Genomic DNA, 17,442 nt, shown 5'->3' on the forward strand with positions numbered 1-17,442 from the left:
TTTTAGTAGGAATGTGAAAAAAAAATCGATTATGGAAAAAATCGATTAAAAATCGATTTTTTTAAAGTAAAAATCGATTTTAATACTTGATTTTTTTAAAATTAATAATCGATTAAAAATCGATTTTTAAAATCATCCAATAAATGCGCTCCGAAATTATGTTTTTGTCTTCTGGCTTTGAGCCCGGAACGCGAACTGCCAAAGAATACTATCATAGCTCCATAATATTACATTAACGCCATCTGTGCATTCTTTCTGTGCTCTTAAAACAGTTTAGATGATTAATTTAATCAAACATTCTCTAGATGGAATTAGTCGATGAACAGAATTTTACCGACATTCGGTTGATATTTTATTCATTATTCGTTGCTGAAACTTCATTTTTCAAACTTGATTGTTAAAAACTTTAATTTGTGTTGATTATACAGGGTGACATTTAAAACAACTGCATCCTTTTAAACATAGATTTTACCCATGCTTCTGAGCCGTTTGAGCCTATTTTTATTTAAATTAAACTTCATCATTTTCACATTTAAAAAACCCTCAAAAACACGTTTACGTAACACGCTTTATTAAGACCAATACTACAAAAATAATTTAAAACTAAACATGTAAATAAATGTCTGAAAAATAAATTATTTTTCTAGTATCAAGATCAAGTAAAGTACAGAGTTGTCGAGATCGCTCAGCTGAATGCATTGTGTCGTTGACCTCTGAATCTTACGCGTCGCTTTTTCGCCGGCCGGGATGATTACGTATTTAGGATCGTGGATTTTGATACTTTTAATTTTTTTCGTACTTTCTGAAATATGAACCGATATTTTTCTTTTTACGTTTTTAAATATCCTTTAGATGAGTACACTTAACAGTTAAATTAATGCAGTTGAATTAAATGTCACCCTGTATAAGAACTTACTGATTCTGTTGTTTATTTTTTATGAATAAATCTATTGATATAATGTATATGGCGTTTATTTTGACATAAATTGAAAAATTTGGAAAAAATCTATCAATATAATAAAATCGATTATTTTCTGAAGAAAAATCGATTATTTGTTAATCGATTTTTCATACTTAAAAAATAAATCGATTATATAAAAATCGATTTTTTATCAGCAATGTCACATCCCTATTTTTTAGATTCTTTGATTCTCCGATCTCCGTCCGAAGACACTGACGTTGACGTTAATAAACATGTGTTAATGTCAAGCAAGGAACAAATCTAATCTAAATTAAAATAAAAGCGTAGTAAAAAATAGTGATGTACAACGAAATAATTTGGGCAATCGATACAGAATTGCATGATAATAATTAATTAATTTTATCAAGGACCTAGTACATAAGTATTTTTATCAGTTGTGTAACTACAATTATACGCTACAGTTACAGCACCGTTTGTATCTTAAACTTTGTGATTTGTTTATGTATTAAAATATTTTGTTCACTGAATGATTGTTACTTTCTATATTACAATTTAGAAAGAATTGAAAAAATGTATTTTATTGATCTTACACGTTGAATAAATATAAAAAAAATCCTTTGTCCGATCATCAGTAAGATGGCACATACATACATATAGTCAAGCCTATATCCCTTGCGGGGTAGACAGAGCCAACAGTCTTGAAAAGACATCGCTTACATGAAGAATCCCAAGTTCATAAGCCTATCCATGGGAAAGATATGGAGTAGTTTAATTCTAAAGTGCCTGAAACCACATGTAAAAAAAAAGGCAAGGAAAGGAATTATTGAACCAGTTGGTGTTGTTGTGTTGGTTCTATTCTAAAATGCCAGAAACCACATGGCACGTTCAGTAAGATGACTTTGAATTTATTAGAATCTTTTGTGATGAATGATTTTATATAATCTTTGCAAGGTGATCAAGTGTGTGTTAGTTTGATTACCAACTAATATTATTATGGTGATGAAAGACATTATGCAAAAACTGCTCATTTATGCAATTGGATGGGTAACTTGTTAAAAAACAATTTGGGAAAAATTTGCCTTACATACTGCAGTATTTGAAATTAATATATGGAGAGTTAGCTGGTAAATTTAAGAAGAAAAGATTTTTGATGATTTTTTGTTTTTACGACTTTTTATGGTTTTGCTTATGTCCACCGAGCATAGATCGGTCAGCCAGATACTGAAACTGAAAAACTTCCGATTTTCATAAATAGTCACAGAATAGGCAAGATTTCGACAAAGGCTACAGTTTTCAAAACTTGGGTTGCGGAGGATAAAGTTTTTAGAATTATTAAGATTAATGATTCTTTTCAAGTTAAGTGGAAATAGTGTTCCATAATACCTATTTGTCTTTAATATACCTAAGTATGAAAAACAAGAAATATGAATGTGAAATAGGACACGTCTTCAATCTAACCGCTGGAAGTTATTGATCAGTTATTTTTACTAGACTGATATTCCCCCACATAGTGCACGTAAACCTAAAGTATGGTGTAGTGTGTGTATGAATAGCATGATGTTATCGTAAGGCAATTTGAAATCTATTTAAAACAAAGAACGTTGTTTATTGGGTGGCGTATTTTGTTAGTGTTATCCTGAATGCACACTGAAACAACATGCCCCTTTGTGCAATGCAACTTCAATAGTACTTGTGACACGCATGCGCATAGTTTCGATTCAAATCAATCTAGCATAAAACCTTGCCACTTCATCCGTTCCATGTCTTTCTGCAGGTCGGTAAGTACGACATTGTTATTTAATATTTAAAAGATCACAATAAGTGGGATACGAGCAATGCGATAAATAATATAGTTTCACAATCAGAAGTTATGCACATAAAGCATGCTGTTCCATATTAAGTAGATTGTTATAATTTTCAGGTCATCGTACTTTAAACTCTGTATCGCATACATGTATGTATGATATCTATTTGTATGAATAATATATGATTTGGTTGGCACATGCGCACATCACTAAAAGTGAAAAAAAACCAAAGGGCTGACAGTGTTGCTGGTTAATTTTATGGTAGTTTAAGTAAAATTCTGTACAGTGCAACTTGGATCAAATATTTTGTTATGTGAACTATCTTTTACTTATTAAATTTGTATTAAATAATAACTTTTGTTCAACTAGAACCAAGATTAAAACCTTCTCTGTACGAATTGCTAAATTTTATTAAATAATTTGACCGTAGTATAGTAGATTTCACAATTTCAAAATGGCAAACTTGTGTGCCACGCCGAGCTGAGCTGTCAATTCTATTTGTCTTGTCGGCGGCCGGGCAGAGGCAAAAATCGATTTATTCATAGGTTGCCGGTGATGTTCTATTAAATTTACATCTATTTGTGGGATTTTGTGAAAAAGCAACGACGCTTGAATAAAAGGAAACATAAAAGATGACGGCGGAGACCCAGAATAAAGCGAAGCTGTTTCGGCTTTCGTCGGACAAACAACTAACATTTATTAAATTAGCTGTTTTATCAATGGCAGCTATTTTATGTAAGCATTTTCATGTACCGGTTTATATTATTTTGTATTTTGAACTATTAACAACCTCATATTCTTATAGGCAATAGTTTTTTTGATTACCAATTGTTTTTAAGGTAGGTACATTGTCGTAACCACGACAAGTTACTGATATATAAATTGTTGACTTCATGTACAATATCTGAATTACTGATTTTGGCGAAATTTACCATTTTTTTCTGAATTATTGATGAGTATGATATGCTTTTGTCCTCTACTTTCCTTCTACAACGCTCATAGAGGTTCTGTTTTCTTTAGTCAGATATAACTATACAGTTTATTTATAATTTAATTTAAAAATTCTAGTACATATTAAATTCATAATTTGAGTTGGTGGTGGTCTAAACCTATGCTGTAATTGTGTGTCATAAATAAAAAAAAAAAAAGAAAACATATTCATATGTCTTAACTCTGCTGCGGATCAAATCATGAACCTTGATGAGACATAAGTCCCACATCCTTCTTTCTCTTACACTGCAAATCTAACCTTAAGGATAGATATTTAAAGAACTGATATATGGAATAGGGAATATAAAACAAAATATTTAAGGTATTTTAAACTTTTATAAATAGTGTCTGGTTGTAAATCCAAATTATTGAAGTTTAAGGAAGATTATTTTTGGTTTTATTAAACCATTTGTATAGCTTTATTTAAGTGCCAATTTTAATTATACTAGTGTTGTTCCCTAATTAAATATAAACATGCAGAATGTTTTTCAGCATTTGCAACCCGTCTTTTCTCTGTACTCCGATTTGAAAGTGTGATCCACGAGTTTGATCCTTACTTCAACTACAGAACAACGCGCTACCTCACCCAGGAAGGCTTTTATTCTTTCCACAACTGGTTTGACGATCGAGCATGGTACCCGTTGGGCCGCATTATTGGAGGTAAGTTTTTAGTTATAAATAGGAATGTTTTACATTAATGTCTGTTATATCCTAAAAAAGTTAATGGATTTTGAAAAAAATTTTATGTTACACTTTTTCCTCCTGGCTTAAGTCCCGATTGTATCCTCACCACTCTGGGGAGGATCCCCTGGTATGACATACAATTTAGATACCATTTAGGAATTGGAACCCTTTGGAATCACAATTGTTTCACTTCAGCTAATCTGAAATATAGAGGGAGATTGAAGACATTATGTATATGAACATATGCCTTAACATTGTATACCCTGCTATGGATCGAATCATGAACTTTGATAAGACATGAGTCTCATCTTCCTTCTTTCTTTTATACTGCCGTTTACCTCAAGGATAGAGAGAGAGGGATGGTAACACATACACCTTGTCAGCATTCGTGGATTTGTGGACCTTGACAAAAATAATATAATTTTTTAAAATTAAATCTGCTATTTAAAAATACAAAAGAAATTCTTATTATGACAAAACAGAGTATCTAACAGAGATAATTATTGTAGGCACCATCTACCCTGGGCTGATGGTGACCTCAGCGACCCTGTACAACATTATGCAGTTCCTGAACATCACAATAGACATCAGGAATGTGTGCGTGTTCCTCGCTCCATTCTTCTCGTCGCTCACTACAATAGTCACTTACCTCCTGACTAAGGAACTTAAAGTAAGATTTTTTGTTAAATATTAACCTATCTTGTTAGGCGAATTGTATTTAACAAAGTTCAATAGTGCTGACTCAATATTAAAGCAGTTTTATAGTACATATTAATAGGCGACATCGTGGTATTGCACGCGACTACAGCATCAGTTTAGACCTCTATTTTAAATAAACACAAATTCATACACACTTGAAGTACATATTTTTAATTTGATTATGTTTAGGTTTAAAGTTTTTAATTATTTATGTTGTGGTATCTTAATTTGACCAGACTATTGATAACATATTATCCTTTGAATGAATCAAATTACAAATATTAATTTCTGTCTACCCATGTTTTATTAATAAATAAATATATATAGGAACAGGTTGAGTTAGCCTCTGAAGTAAGTTCAAGACTTGTGTTACAAGATACTAACCCAACGACACTATATTTTATAATAAATATAATAAATAACCATATATAGATAAGCATCCAAGACCCAGGGCAATCAGAGAAAGTTCATTTCTCATCGTGCTTTAGATGGAATTCGAACCTGGTACCTCCGGTGTCATAGACAAGCGCACTACTGCTGCGCCACAGAGTCCGTTTGATAGATATAAAAGTCTGCCAGTGTGTACCACTTGATCAGAAATTTAGAAAAGTTTACCTACATAGGTGTACACAATTAAGAAAAAGACTATAAATATAATTTTTTTTTTTAGGACGAAGGGGCAGGCCTTGTTGCCGCTGCCATGATCGCCATAGTGCCAGGCTACATCAGCCGCTCGGTGGCCGGCAGCTACGACAACGAGGGCATCGCCATCTTCTGCATGCTGCTCACATACTACTTCTGGATCAAGGCGGTCAACACCGGCACCATTCTGTGGGCGACCATGACAGCGCTCGCTTACTTCTACATGGTAAGTTACTGTATCAAGTAGCTCAGGTTGTATATTTAGTTTCCCAAGAGTCTACTTATTGTTTTGGGTTGAGGTTGGGTTCTGGGTAAGAATAGCCCTGATAGCCTAGAAATCGTTGATAGGATCATGTCCTAAGATGAAGTGGTCAGAGCAGGACCAATTAGATGGGTTCTCCCTTGCTAATTTCCAGAAGAATTTGAAGCAGACGCAAGATAATGAACTCTATTTATTATGACTATTTTCGAAGTTATATACATTAGTTCGAATACTAAATGATGCTTATACGTTGAGGGAAAACTTCGTGAGGAAACCTGCACATTCAGGCAACTGGATGAGTTACCATGATCGATCAAATACAGGTTGGGTTCTCCTGCAAAGGTTGTTGAGGTCAGATAGGAATATCTTCGAGTAAAAACCTGACCGACCCATCTTCTCAATGGTCTTGTATCGTATCGTATTATATGATCTTGGATCTATGGTCATAAGGGCATACCCCAGGCTCCTCTCCAGGGTAGTGTGGATGCAACTGGGACTAAAGCCAGGAGGAAGAAGAAGACAAGGTACTTAACTCTAGATCGCCATTGTTGAATCAGGTAAAGGTGGCCACTTTAAATCATGGCCAGCCATAAGGGAATTAAGAAAATAGGCAAGGTCGCTTTCTGTCGAATGTATTTCTATTTATGCACAACATAGTTTTACACGTAATAATAATAAAAGTACAAACAATTTTACAGTACACGTAAATGGTCCAATCTGATAACGAATTCATAAAGAATGTGGTGTATGCGACGATATGATAAACAAAAACGAAATATTGATTTAGGTATTTCAGTTTTTCTGAAGTACAGATCTTATAATTTATATTTTTAAGACAGCAGTTATGATATTTTTAGCTTTATACATACATACACTAGCGTTTACCCGCGCCTCCGCCCACGCGAATTTTGCGCTACCTACAAAAGAATACAGGCCCGACCGCGCGACTTTAGCGCCACCTACCAAAGAATGTAGGTATTTTCGCAAATTCCACGAGTACCTACTATCCGGGATGAGGTAGCCTATGTCCTAATCGAGACTTAATTGTATAAACACGAAATTTCAAAAAGATTGGTTAAAGTAGATAACACGTGGAGAGACAAAAAACAAACTTACTTTCACAGCCGACACTCGCGAAAAGACTGAAAGACCATATCTCAACTTGATTGACTACTATAATGTGTTACGGTTTTCATATAGACAGTAATTATAGGTCAATCATAGATTGAACAGATGAAATCTTCACACCGACTAGTCTCTTATGATCCTGTCGGCTTTTGCGGTTTCGTACAAAGTTCCTATTTAAATATTTTCGATTAGTTTAAGAATAGGTACTCTTTTTCTGAAGCAACGCTTTTTTTTTTGTTATTTGTGGTTTAGCCTTAGTTTAGTTATATGGATAACAGATGCAACATTTTAAAATTCCTTTTAAAACCTTTATACATTTTTGAGTCAGTTTCTACATTTATGAGCTATATGTGCACTAGAGCTATAAGCTAATACATACATACAAATGGTCACGTTTATTTTCTTTCACGTTTACGTTCTGTCTACCCCGCATGGCATATAGACGTGACCATATGTATGTATGTATAATATCATAATGTCACCCGGCAGGTGTCATCATGGGGCGGCTACGTGTTCCTGATCAACCTGATCCCGCTCCACGTGCTAGCTCTGATGCTGCTCGGCCGGTTCTCGTGGCGCGTGTACGTGGCGTACAGCGCGCTGTACTGCGTCGGCACCATCCTCTCCATGCAGATCCCGTTCGTGGGCTTCCAGCCGGTGCAGAGCTCCGAGCACATGTTGGTGAGTCGCGTCAGCTGTGAAATCTCCAGGGGAATGTATACGAGTGTGAGGAAGTATTGGTGCGGGCAGACTGTGGTGTCAGCTGTTAACATCTCGGTGAAATCTCCAGGGGAATGTATACGAGTGTGAGGAAGTATTGGTGCGGGCAGACTGTGGTGTCGGCTGTTAACATCTCGGTGAAATCTCTAGGGGAATGTATACGAGTGTGAGGAAGTATTGGTGCGGGCAGACTGTGGTGTCAGCTGTTAACATCACTGTGAAATCTCTAGGGGAATGTATACGAGTGTGAGGAAGTATTGGTGCGGGCAGACTGTGGTGTCAGCTGTTAAAATCACTGTGAAATCTCCAGGGGAATGTATACTAGTGTGAGGAAGTATTGGTGCGGGCAAAATGTGGTGTCAGCTGTTAACATCTCGGTGAAATCACTAGGGGAATGTGTACGAGTGTCTATAAGTATTGGTGCGGGCAGACTGTGGTGTCAGCTGTTAACATCTCTGTGAAATCTCTAGGGGAATGTATACGAGTGTAGATGAGTATTGGTGCGGGCAGACTGTGGTGTCAGCTGTTAACATCTCTGTGAAATCTCCAGGGGAATGTGTACGAGTGTGAGGAAGTATTGGTGCGGGCAGATTGGTGTGTTACAAGAGATGTATCATGTAGTGAATTTAAATGTAGCCTGTAGCGATGTTTCGGTGCTCAATCGTCACCAAATGTTGACCGTCAACCTTGTCGTTGGCAAACGAGGAGACTGTATTTACATATAGACGTACAGTCACGTCTATATCCGTTGCGGGGTTAACAACAGTAAGTAACAGTAACAGGGGGCAACAGTCTCGAAAAGACTGAAAGGCCGCGATAAGCTGTATAGCTTCATGATGGAATTGAGACTAAATTTAGTGACAGAATGCTAACACATCGCCTACATGAGGAATACCAAGTTTATAACTTAACCCTTAGTCGCCTTTTACGACATCCATTGGAAATATATGGAGTGTTTCAATTATAAAGTGACGGAAATCACACGTAAAAATGAGAACATTGAATATTTAGAAATACATAACATAATGCATAAAAGTAAGAATGATTGAACCAGTTGATTTTGTGGTGATACAAACCTATATTCATTGCATTGTTATTTTAGTACTTTGAAATGCAATTAGATCGTGACATGTATGTAATTTTCATAGTATTGATAATATCTCACAATGTAAGTCACGCGACGCAATGTTAGAGGTAGAAATTAATTTACGAGTAATGCTAGGTCAGCTTATAAAATGCATGTTATTTTAAAAGTAAAAATTCAGTACAAATACCATACCTTTGTTATGGATGTGGATGACAACTGGTTAACTTGGGATTTTTCTTATAGGCCTGTCACTATTTGAATCTTTATTGTACTTTAAGCCAAACAACTGAACATAGCCTTTCAGTCTTTTCAAGACTGGCCAGTAAGTGTCAAGTTGCTAGCCTACGGCCTTATTTTTTTTTTTTGTTCTATCATTTTTTTTTGTTCTGTCATACCTTACTAAATTAATTGGCATGTCACATTCTTTTTTTAAAACTCGTGTTATTTCATCCAGGCCTTGGGCACCTTCGGCCTATGCCAGCTATACGCGTTCGCCCAGTACCTTCGCGCTCACTTGTCTCAGTCCAACTTTGAGATTCTCTTCAAGGCGCTCCTCACCACGCTGCTGGCCACGCTGGGAACGGCCGCCGTGGTTCTCACCATCACAGGTGACATTATACTGTTCATCCTTCTAGCTATTTATCATTCTTCTCCAAGAATTGCTCACCTATCTGGAGATGAGACTGGGCGCGTATGTATTGGGTAAGTTAGGTTACATGCAGCCCTATGCAGGGGAACCTAATAAATTTTGGATCATGATAAAAGCTGCACTAGATGAATGTGCCTATTCCCTTAGTCGCCTATTAAGGTGGAATGAATTGAAATCCATCGCAAAGAGATTGAGTGGTCCTTCGAAAGTACCGCGATGCACACGCCACAAATTGAAATTTCTTTATTTATCCCATTGTTAAGAAAATATTTTGAAAATTCCTGGCTTTAGTCCCGGTTGCATCCTCACCACTCTGGAGAGGAGCCCGGGGTGTGCCTTTGACCATGGATCCTAGATTGGGTGAGTCACGTTTTTACGCGAGACGGCTCCCATCTGACCTCCGTAACCTTTGCAGGTAAACCTAACCCGTATTGACTCCATGGTTACAATTTTTGTAAATGTATTATATATTAAATACATACTTTTAATAAAATTATTTTAACACTTATTTATTTGAATTTGTTACAGGAAAGATATCGCCATGGACAGGAAGATTTTATTCTCTGCTAGATCCGTCGTATGCGAAAAACCACATTCCAATAATTGGTAATTATTTCAACTTTTTTATTTGCAGACTTCGGTGATCGAATTTGTAGTCTTAGTTATTATATACAAAAACATAATTGTGACTTATTTGAATCATACATCATTTGTTTATCCATTTTTACTAATATTATAAATTTTAAATTATTTGTTTGTCAATTTTTCACATTTCCAATTCTGTAGAAATCTAGAACATGTTCTAAAAAAGATTTCAAAATTTGATTATTTCTATTAAATCGTTACAACCTTAACCTGTCATAGTCACGTCTCAAATTCGAAATTTGATTTTTGAATACTCCCCTCACCTCTTAGTTTCTCTTAGCCCGTGATTCGACGGTGTTTAGCTCTTACAAAATGGTTCCATTTCTTGCTTTACTTCCTTCATTGAATCTTTAATATCATTTGCATTCCAAAATGAATCTTATTCCAACCAAACAGCGTCCGTATCGGAACATCAGCCGACATCGTGGTCGTCCTTCTACTTCGACCTGCAAGTGCTTGTGTTCCTGTTCCCCGCCGGCCTCTACTTCTGCTTCAGCAAGCTGACTGACGCCAACATCTTCATCATCCTGTATGGAGTGCTCAGCATTTACTTTGCTGTGAGTATACCTCTCCATATCAGTCATAGTTATCATTGTATTGTATAGTGGAAGGTAATATGCGGTAACTTGCAGATTGGTCATCGAAATTTGATCATCTGAGTTATTCACGATCGCAGATAAGGTAGGTCTTATCACTCTTGAGCTCTGTTATTTACCAAATAAAAAGGACAATATGAGTTTTCACATTTCATTCAATCAGAGTGGGATCAAAAATCTTAACAATATTCTGGACCAATGACATTTATAAAATGTATCATGTAGGACATGGACGCAAATAGCTATAGGCCAGGTCAAAAAGAACACTATAAAGCCTATACCCAGATGAACTAAGAAGATACATCTATACATTAAAGTCTTCTGTTACTCGAGTGACTGCCTGACAGACAGCACACAGCTCAAACCGCCGTTTCAATGTTAATCGCGACCATAAATTTTGACGTTTCTTCATGATGACAATGCGAAGCTGGAGTGCGTCGAGACAACGTAGAGTACCAACCGTACTCCGTTTTCTCCGCGCAATGACCTTTACACTTTGATCGCTGAACTGCCAACTTAACAAAATTAACATGTCATCTAATTGACCAGTATAGTAAGAGCTTACCATTGTTTTAATTCTCAGGGAGTGATGGTTCGTCTTATGCTGGTCCTCGCGCCGGTGATGTGCATAGTATCTGGCGTAGCCGCGTCTAGTTTGCTGTCTCAACATGTGAAGAATTTAGAGCCTACTAAAGTGGAGAAATTGGAGAAGAAGAAGAAGCATGACAACAATTTAGTTTTTAGAACAGAGGTAAGCTATTTCCTCCATTATAGTGAATATATTATATTGTTATTAACGTCCACTCCATCTCTTTCTCTTCTTGGATGTCGTAAAAGCCGACTAAGGGGTAGGCTTATAAACTTGGGATTCTTCTTTTAGGCGATGGGCTAGCAACCTGTCACTATTTGAATCTCAATTCTATCTTAAAGCCAAATAGCTGAACGTGGCCTATCAGTCTTTACAAGACTGTAGGCTCTGTCTACCCCGCAAGGGATACAGACGTGATTGTATGTTACATACATATGTTATTAACGTTTTTGCACGTAGAACTAAACTTCTACAATTTACAAAAGTTAGGGTATTTTTATTGGTCAGTTGGTCAGTGCATAATGGCGTTGTGGATGTTGGTAGGTTGGCGCGATGTTCGTAGTGGTGCTCGGCTGCCTGCTGACGTCGTACGTGTTCCACTGCACGTGGGTGACGTCGGAGGCGTACTCGTCGCCCTCCATCGTGCTGTCGGCGCGCGCGCACGACGGCGCCAGGATCATCTTCGACGACTTCCGCGAGGCCTACACGTGGCTCAAGATGAACACTGCCGAGGTACGATGGCTTTATCTGTGGAATGTGGAAACTTAAAGAAGACAGATAATGTGACTGCACTTCTCATCATGCCGTTTCTAGGTCCAATTCCTTACTCAACTGATAATATTTTATGTGCACTGTTTGAAAGTCAAAACCAGATTTTGACATTCCACACGTTTTAACATAAAGAGCGGAGCTCGGTCGCCCAGGTTATTTAGCTATCCAAAAATTCTACAGTTATACAGCCATCATTAAGCAAAGTAAATAACCAAATGCAAAGCGTAGGACATTTCAATACTACTTCTCAGTTTCCCAACAAAATATGTAAATAAATTAAAAGAAGCCTTTTTTGTACCTCATTTAGTTTTATTTCAGGATGCGAAAGTTATGTCATGGTGGGACTACGGCTACCAGATAACGGCCATGGCGAACCGAACCGTTATAGTTGACAACAACACGTGGAACAATACGCACATTTCAAGAGTCGGTCAAGCGATGGCGTCCACTGAAGACAAAGCGTATGAGATCATGCGAGAACTGGACGTGGATTACGTGCTGGTCATATTCGGAGGACTGGTTGGATATTCCTCTGATGGTAAGTCAAGTCGTTCCTGAACACATTGGTACAAAAATTTAGGTGAAATAATGCTTTTATATATCAGAAGTGGGACAAGTGACGGCGTCTATTGAAGACAAAGAGAGAATTGGACGTAGATTCATACTGGTTATATAAGGACAATTGTTCGGATAATTTTATGATGGTAACTCAGACTTTTTTGAACACTGAACAGCGTGATGATAGATTGTATATTTTGTCATATTTTTTATTTTATTTTATTTGAAGAACCAACAACCATTTTTACAAAATATGTATAAAATTATAAGTCGCCTCGCCATTTAGTTGTAAATAAATTAAAAACATATTTCTCAAGAAAGAAGCATGCCAGTGCGTCATCTAAAGATGTCACATATGAGGACATTGGACATTGATTATGTGCTGGTCATATTTGATTTAAATAAACATGGCAAGCACATACTCATAATCCAGTTCCTTGGTTCAACGTTCCGGTGGAGCATTCTTTGATTGGTAAGACTGTTATTAAGCCCTGCTACATTGGTCCACTTTCAGTTTTTTGACGCAGCTAAATATATATTTAGTCGTCATTATATGTATATACATATAATGACGACTACATCCCTTGCGAGGTAGACAGAGCGAACGTAGAACATGGCCTATCAGTCTTTTCAAAACTGTGTTCCTTTCAGATGTGTATTCCTTTGTATAATGAACTAAGGAAAAACTTTGTTCAGGGGTACTAATTATTTCTAAAGATATTATAATATTACATATAATTAAATATTTTATATTTGAAATTACAATATATAAATTATAACTATAAGTTAACTCAGTGCCACCTGTTCATTTCTCTTTGGGTGAAGTAATCGCTTTTGCTACTTTGTTTTTAAAACATGATTGTTGAAGCTCCTTTGTGCCGCATTGACCCAATGCACGCGTCCGATTGTGTTTTTTTTTTACTTTTCGATTTACAAATTATAGAGAAATTTTATTCGAAAAACAGCTCCGTATTTTTATTTTACAAATCCCAAAAATAATAAGCGACACTTCAAGACAATGATTGTGAATTTTTCTGTAATTTATTGATCACATGATATTGTTATATAAACTTTGTGATTTTTTCATACATACCTACATATGTTCACGTCTATATCCCTTGCGGGGTAGACAGAGCCAACAGTCTTGAAAGGACTGAATGTCCACGTTCAGCTATTTGGCTTAATGATAGAAGTGATTTTTTCGTTTATGAATATTTAATCTTATTTCCTCTAGACATCAACAAATTCCTGTGGATGGTCCGCATCGGCGGCAGCACGGACCGCGGCGCGCACATCAAGGAGGCGGACTACTACACGTCCGCCGGCGAGTTCCGCGTGGACGCCGACGGCTCCCACACGCTGCTCAACTGCCTCATGTACAAGATGAGCTACTACAAGTTTGGCCTGGTTTATACTGAGGGCGGTAAGTCTACATATATTTGAATCCAGTCAGTTACAGACAGTATTGACCGTTCAATATAAGCTTCCCCGATTAGATTGATTTAAATGTCTTAACCTTGTTCCAACAAAGTCAGGTCTCACACACTGCTCATTTGTCTCATGTACAAGATGAGCTACTACAAGTTTGGCCTGGTTTATACTGAGGGCGGTAAGTCTACATATATTTGAATCCAGTCAGTTACAGACAGTATTGACCGTTCAATATAAGCTTCCCCGATTAGATTGATTTAAATGTCTTAACCTTGTTCCAACAAAGTCAGGTCTCACACACTGCTCATTTGTCTCATGTACAAGATGAGCTACTACAAGTTTGGCCTGGTTTATACTGAAGGCGGTAAGGCTTTACATACATAAAAATCACGCCTCTTTCCCGGAGGGGTAGGCAGAGAGTAGTCTCTGCCTACCCCTTAAGTGGAAAGATGTAGATCTTTCCACTTGCCACTACCTCTGCATACTTCCTTCGCTTCATCCACATTCATAACTCTCTTCATGCTAGCTCGGCGGTTTCGGGTACTCTTGACCTGACCCTTTACCAGTCTTTACATACATAATTAATATGATCACGCCTGTTTCCAGTCAGTTACTAGTAATGACCGTTCAATATAAGTTTTCCCGATTAGATTGATGTAAATATTTGTCTTAACCTCGTTCCAATAAAGTCAGGTCTCACACCCTGCTCATTTGTCTCATGTTCAAGTTGAGCTACTGCAAGCTTTGCATGGTCTACACTAAGGGCGGACGAGTAAATACATCCATATAAGTACATCGATATTTTTAAACAAACCCAGTTAATGGTATATTTGACTTAATTTTTCACCGGAAGGCTGGTGATTTTATCAAAGTTCGTCTTGGACTTCCCATTTCAACCAAGACTCCATTTACACTTACCTCGTCTTTTTTTTATTAATTTTTTTTATAAATAATTGTTTGCAGGTCGCCCGCCTGGCTTCGACAGAGTTCGCGGCGCCGAGATCGGGAACAAGGACTTCAATTTGGACGTGCTGGAGGAGGCCTACACCACGGAGCACTGGCTCGTGCGCATCTACAAGGTCAAGCCGCTGCCCAACCGCGGCGTCTGAGGGCCCCCCCCTTATAGCAGGTGAGGTTCACAGCACAGTTTGTTACCGCTCCTTCTGCACTGACGCCTTGGAAGCGGCGGTAAACTTGTGAGTAATTTATTTGACGTCAACCAATGTTGTTAAACCATACGTTTTGACAATTATTAAGCGATATATAGTATCCTATAGTAATGAATAAAAATTTTGAATTTTTTGAACAGCACTCAGTAAAATAATAGTTAGGTTACTGCTTGAAATAGCACTCGATGCGTGATCACTGGTTGACGGCCTTATCCTTGGAAACCAGAGATATAATGTGTTATTTTTTTTTTTCAATAATTAAATAGAGTTAAACTGTTTTCAGAACTTCAATATGTGGTAAGAAAAGAGTACCGCGTTCGTGAAGCGAAGGTTCCAGTGAATTTCAAATTCCAAGTCCCAAATAAAATTGTCACAAAATCAAAGAACTTTATAATATATCATGCTTCCAGTTAACGCTACGCATCGTATCGGAACTGAAGGGTTAGTACCAGTTTTCTCGATCAAACGCGTCGAGCAATTAAACGCGAATTTGTATGTGATTCGATGAGCGCCACCTAGTGGTAAGCGATGGCACTAATACGACTCCATACAAACTCGCGTTTACTTGCCCGGCGCGATTGACCGAGTAAAATTCGCACTAACCCCTCTGATTGAAGTCATTAAATATTATACAATATATTGGGCATAATCATCGCATTGGGCATTTTGCCAAGTCTTCCACTATAAATGCTGACATATCAGATACCTGATTTGTAGATTCATTCATTTGCTCAATTTATGGTATGTTTAATTTTAACCCACAAACAAATATCACCTTTGCATATTCATCAAGGTATATTAATGCGGTATATCTCAGCTATTCAATTAAAAACTTCCGATATGGTGCGTAGCATTTATTATCGTGCTAACAATTTACGTAAAAATTGGACGTAATTGTACGAATATAATCAACATGATTTTGTTGACATTCTGCCTAATCAAGAAAAATGATTTCAATAGAAATAAACACCACCCATTAAAAACTGCCTATTAACCAATTTTTCTGTTAATTCCGATCGCCGATGTTTTTAAAGTGCAATGAACCCATTCTATATTTTTTAGTAATAAGGAAGACTGTAAAGTCACAAATTGTTCCAATTTGTAAATATTGAAAGATTAGTGTTAGGACTTCACAAAGCCCAAATTATTCTCATTAATAAAAATATTTTTTTATTAAATAATTGTTTTTTTAATAAGCATGTAGATTTTTTCGTTACATTGAGAAACATTGTTTTAAAAGGCAATGAAAATATTGAACTAAGCTTTGTAAAATTCAATTTTATTCACATACTTTGTATAAAAAATCTCAATTCGTTTTTTCGCCCTCGAAGTTGGTTTATTTTATTGTTATAGTCAATAAAATGCTATGTGTATATGTTGCCAATAGGGTACCGGACAACTTTTCAGATTGTGTTTAAAAATAATCTTTATTTATTTATATATCCATAAAAAATATTATTTTAAATAAATAAATCATTTGGAGTATTAAAAAACGTCAAAAACGTAATTTATTTAAAATTGCCGCGAAAACAGCACTTTACGTCAATTCAGATCGCGTGACGTCATATGTTTGGAAAACAAGCCTTATTACAAGTGATCAGTGCTTGGATAATTTAAGTATTTTCTCGCAGATCTAGAAACATGCAAAACCCATAATAATGTAACCTTTAAAATCATAAAAAAAAAACATATGTGAAAATAACTTTGTAAGCAATGAAACTAGTTTTAGGTTATGTTTTCGTTTGTTATTTTTTCAATCATTTCTGTTGTTAAGATAAACAAAAAGAGGTTGAAATACTTACACAAATGTTTTCACATTGCGAAATTCAGCAAAATAAAAGTCGGTATTAGTGGCAAAGAAACTGCCGACCATGAAAATATCAATCTTTTGAGAGATTTCTATTGTCGGCTTTATTAACCTTGTTCCATGATAAAAGCTTGATATAGGCGGCTTCAAGCACTTGCGACAACTTCTGTTATGAGTAAAGTCCTTCAATTCTTAACTAATTACAATTAAATATTTTTAGAAAAATGCTAATAAATCGTAGAATAACTCGAAATAACATACAAAGCAGTGTTGTTTACTTATCACTTC

The 17,442-nt window shown here is 36.4% G+C and overlaps 1 protein-coding gene across 1 annotated transcript; it reads left to right on the forward strand.

Moving 5' to 3' along the window:
• Positions 1-3,194: 3,194 nt before the first annotated feature.
• On the forward strand, positions 3,195-16,685 carry LOC106139326 (dolichyl-diphosphooligosaccharide--protein glycosyltransferase subunit STT3A). The gene is made up of 14 exons (XM_060954516.1): positions 3,195-3,462; positions 4,210-4,377; positions 4,911-5,071; positions 5,771-5,968; positions 7,622-7,813; positions 9,394-9,547; positions 10,117-10,194; positions 10,630-10,790; positions 11,413-11,580; positions 11,962-12,150; positions 12,508-12,727; positions 13,982-14,170; positions 15,142-15,307; positions 15,631-16,685. Exons 1-13 carry the CDS (start codon positions 3,360-3,362, stop codon positions 15,285-15,287), a joined length of 2,127 nt encoding a protein of 708 aa, XP_060810499.1. The 5' UTR covers positions 3,195-3,359; the 3' UTR covers positions 15,288-15,307; positions 15,631-16,685.
• Positions 16,686-17,442: the final 757 nt, after the last annotated feature.

This window comes from Amyelois transitella, chromosome 4 (assembly GCF_032362555.1).
Source record: "Amyelois transitella isolate CPQ chromosome 4, ilAmyTran1.1, whole genome shotgun sequence".
NCBI classification, from domain to species: Eukaryota; Metazoa; Arthropoda; class Insecta; order Lepidoptera; family Pyralidae; genus Amyelois; species Amyelois transitella.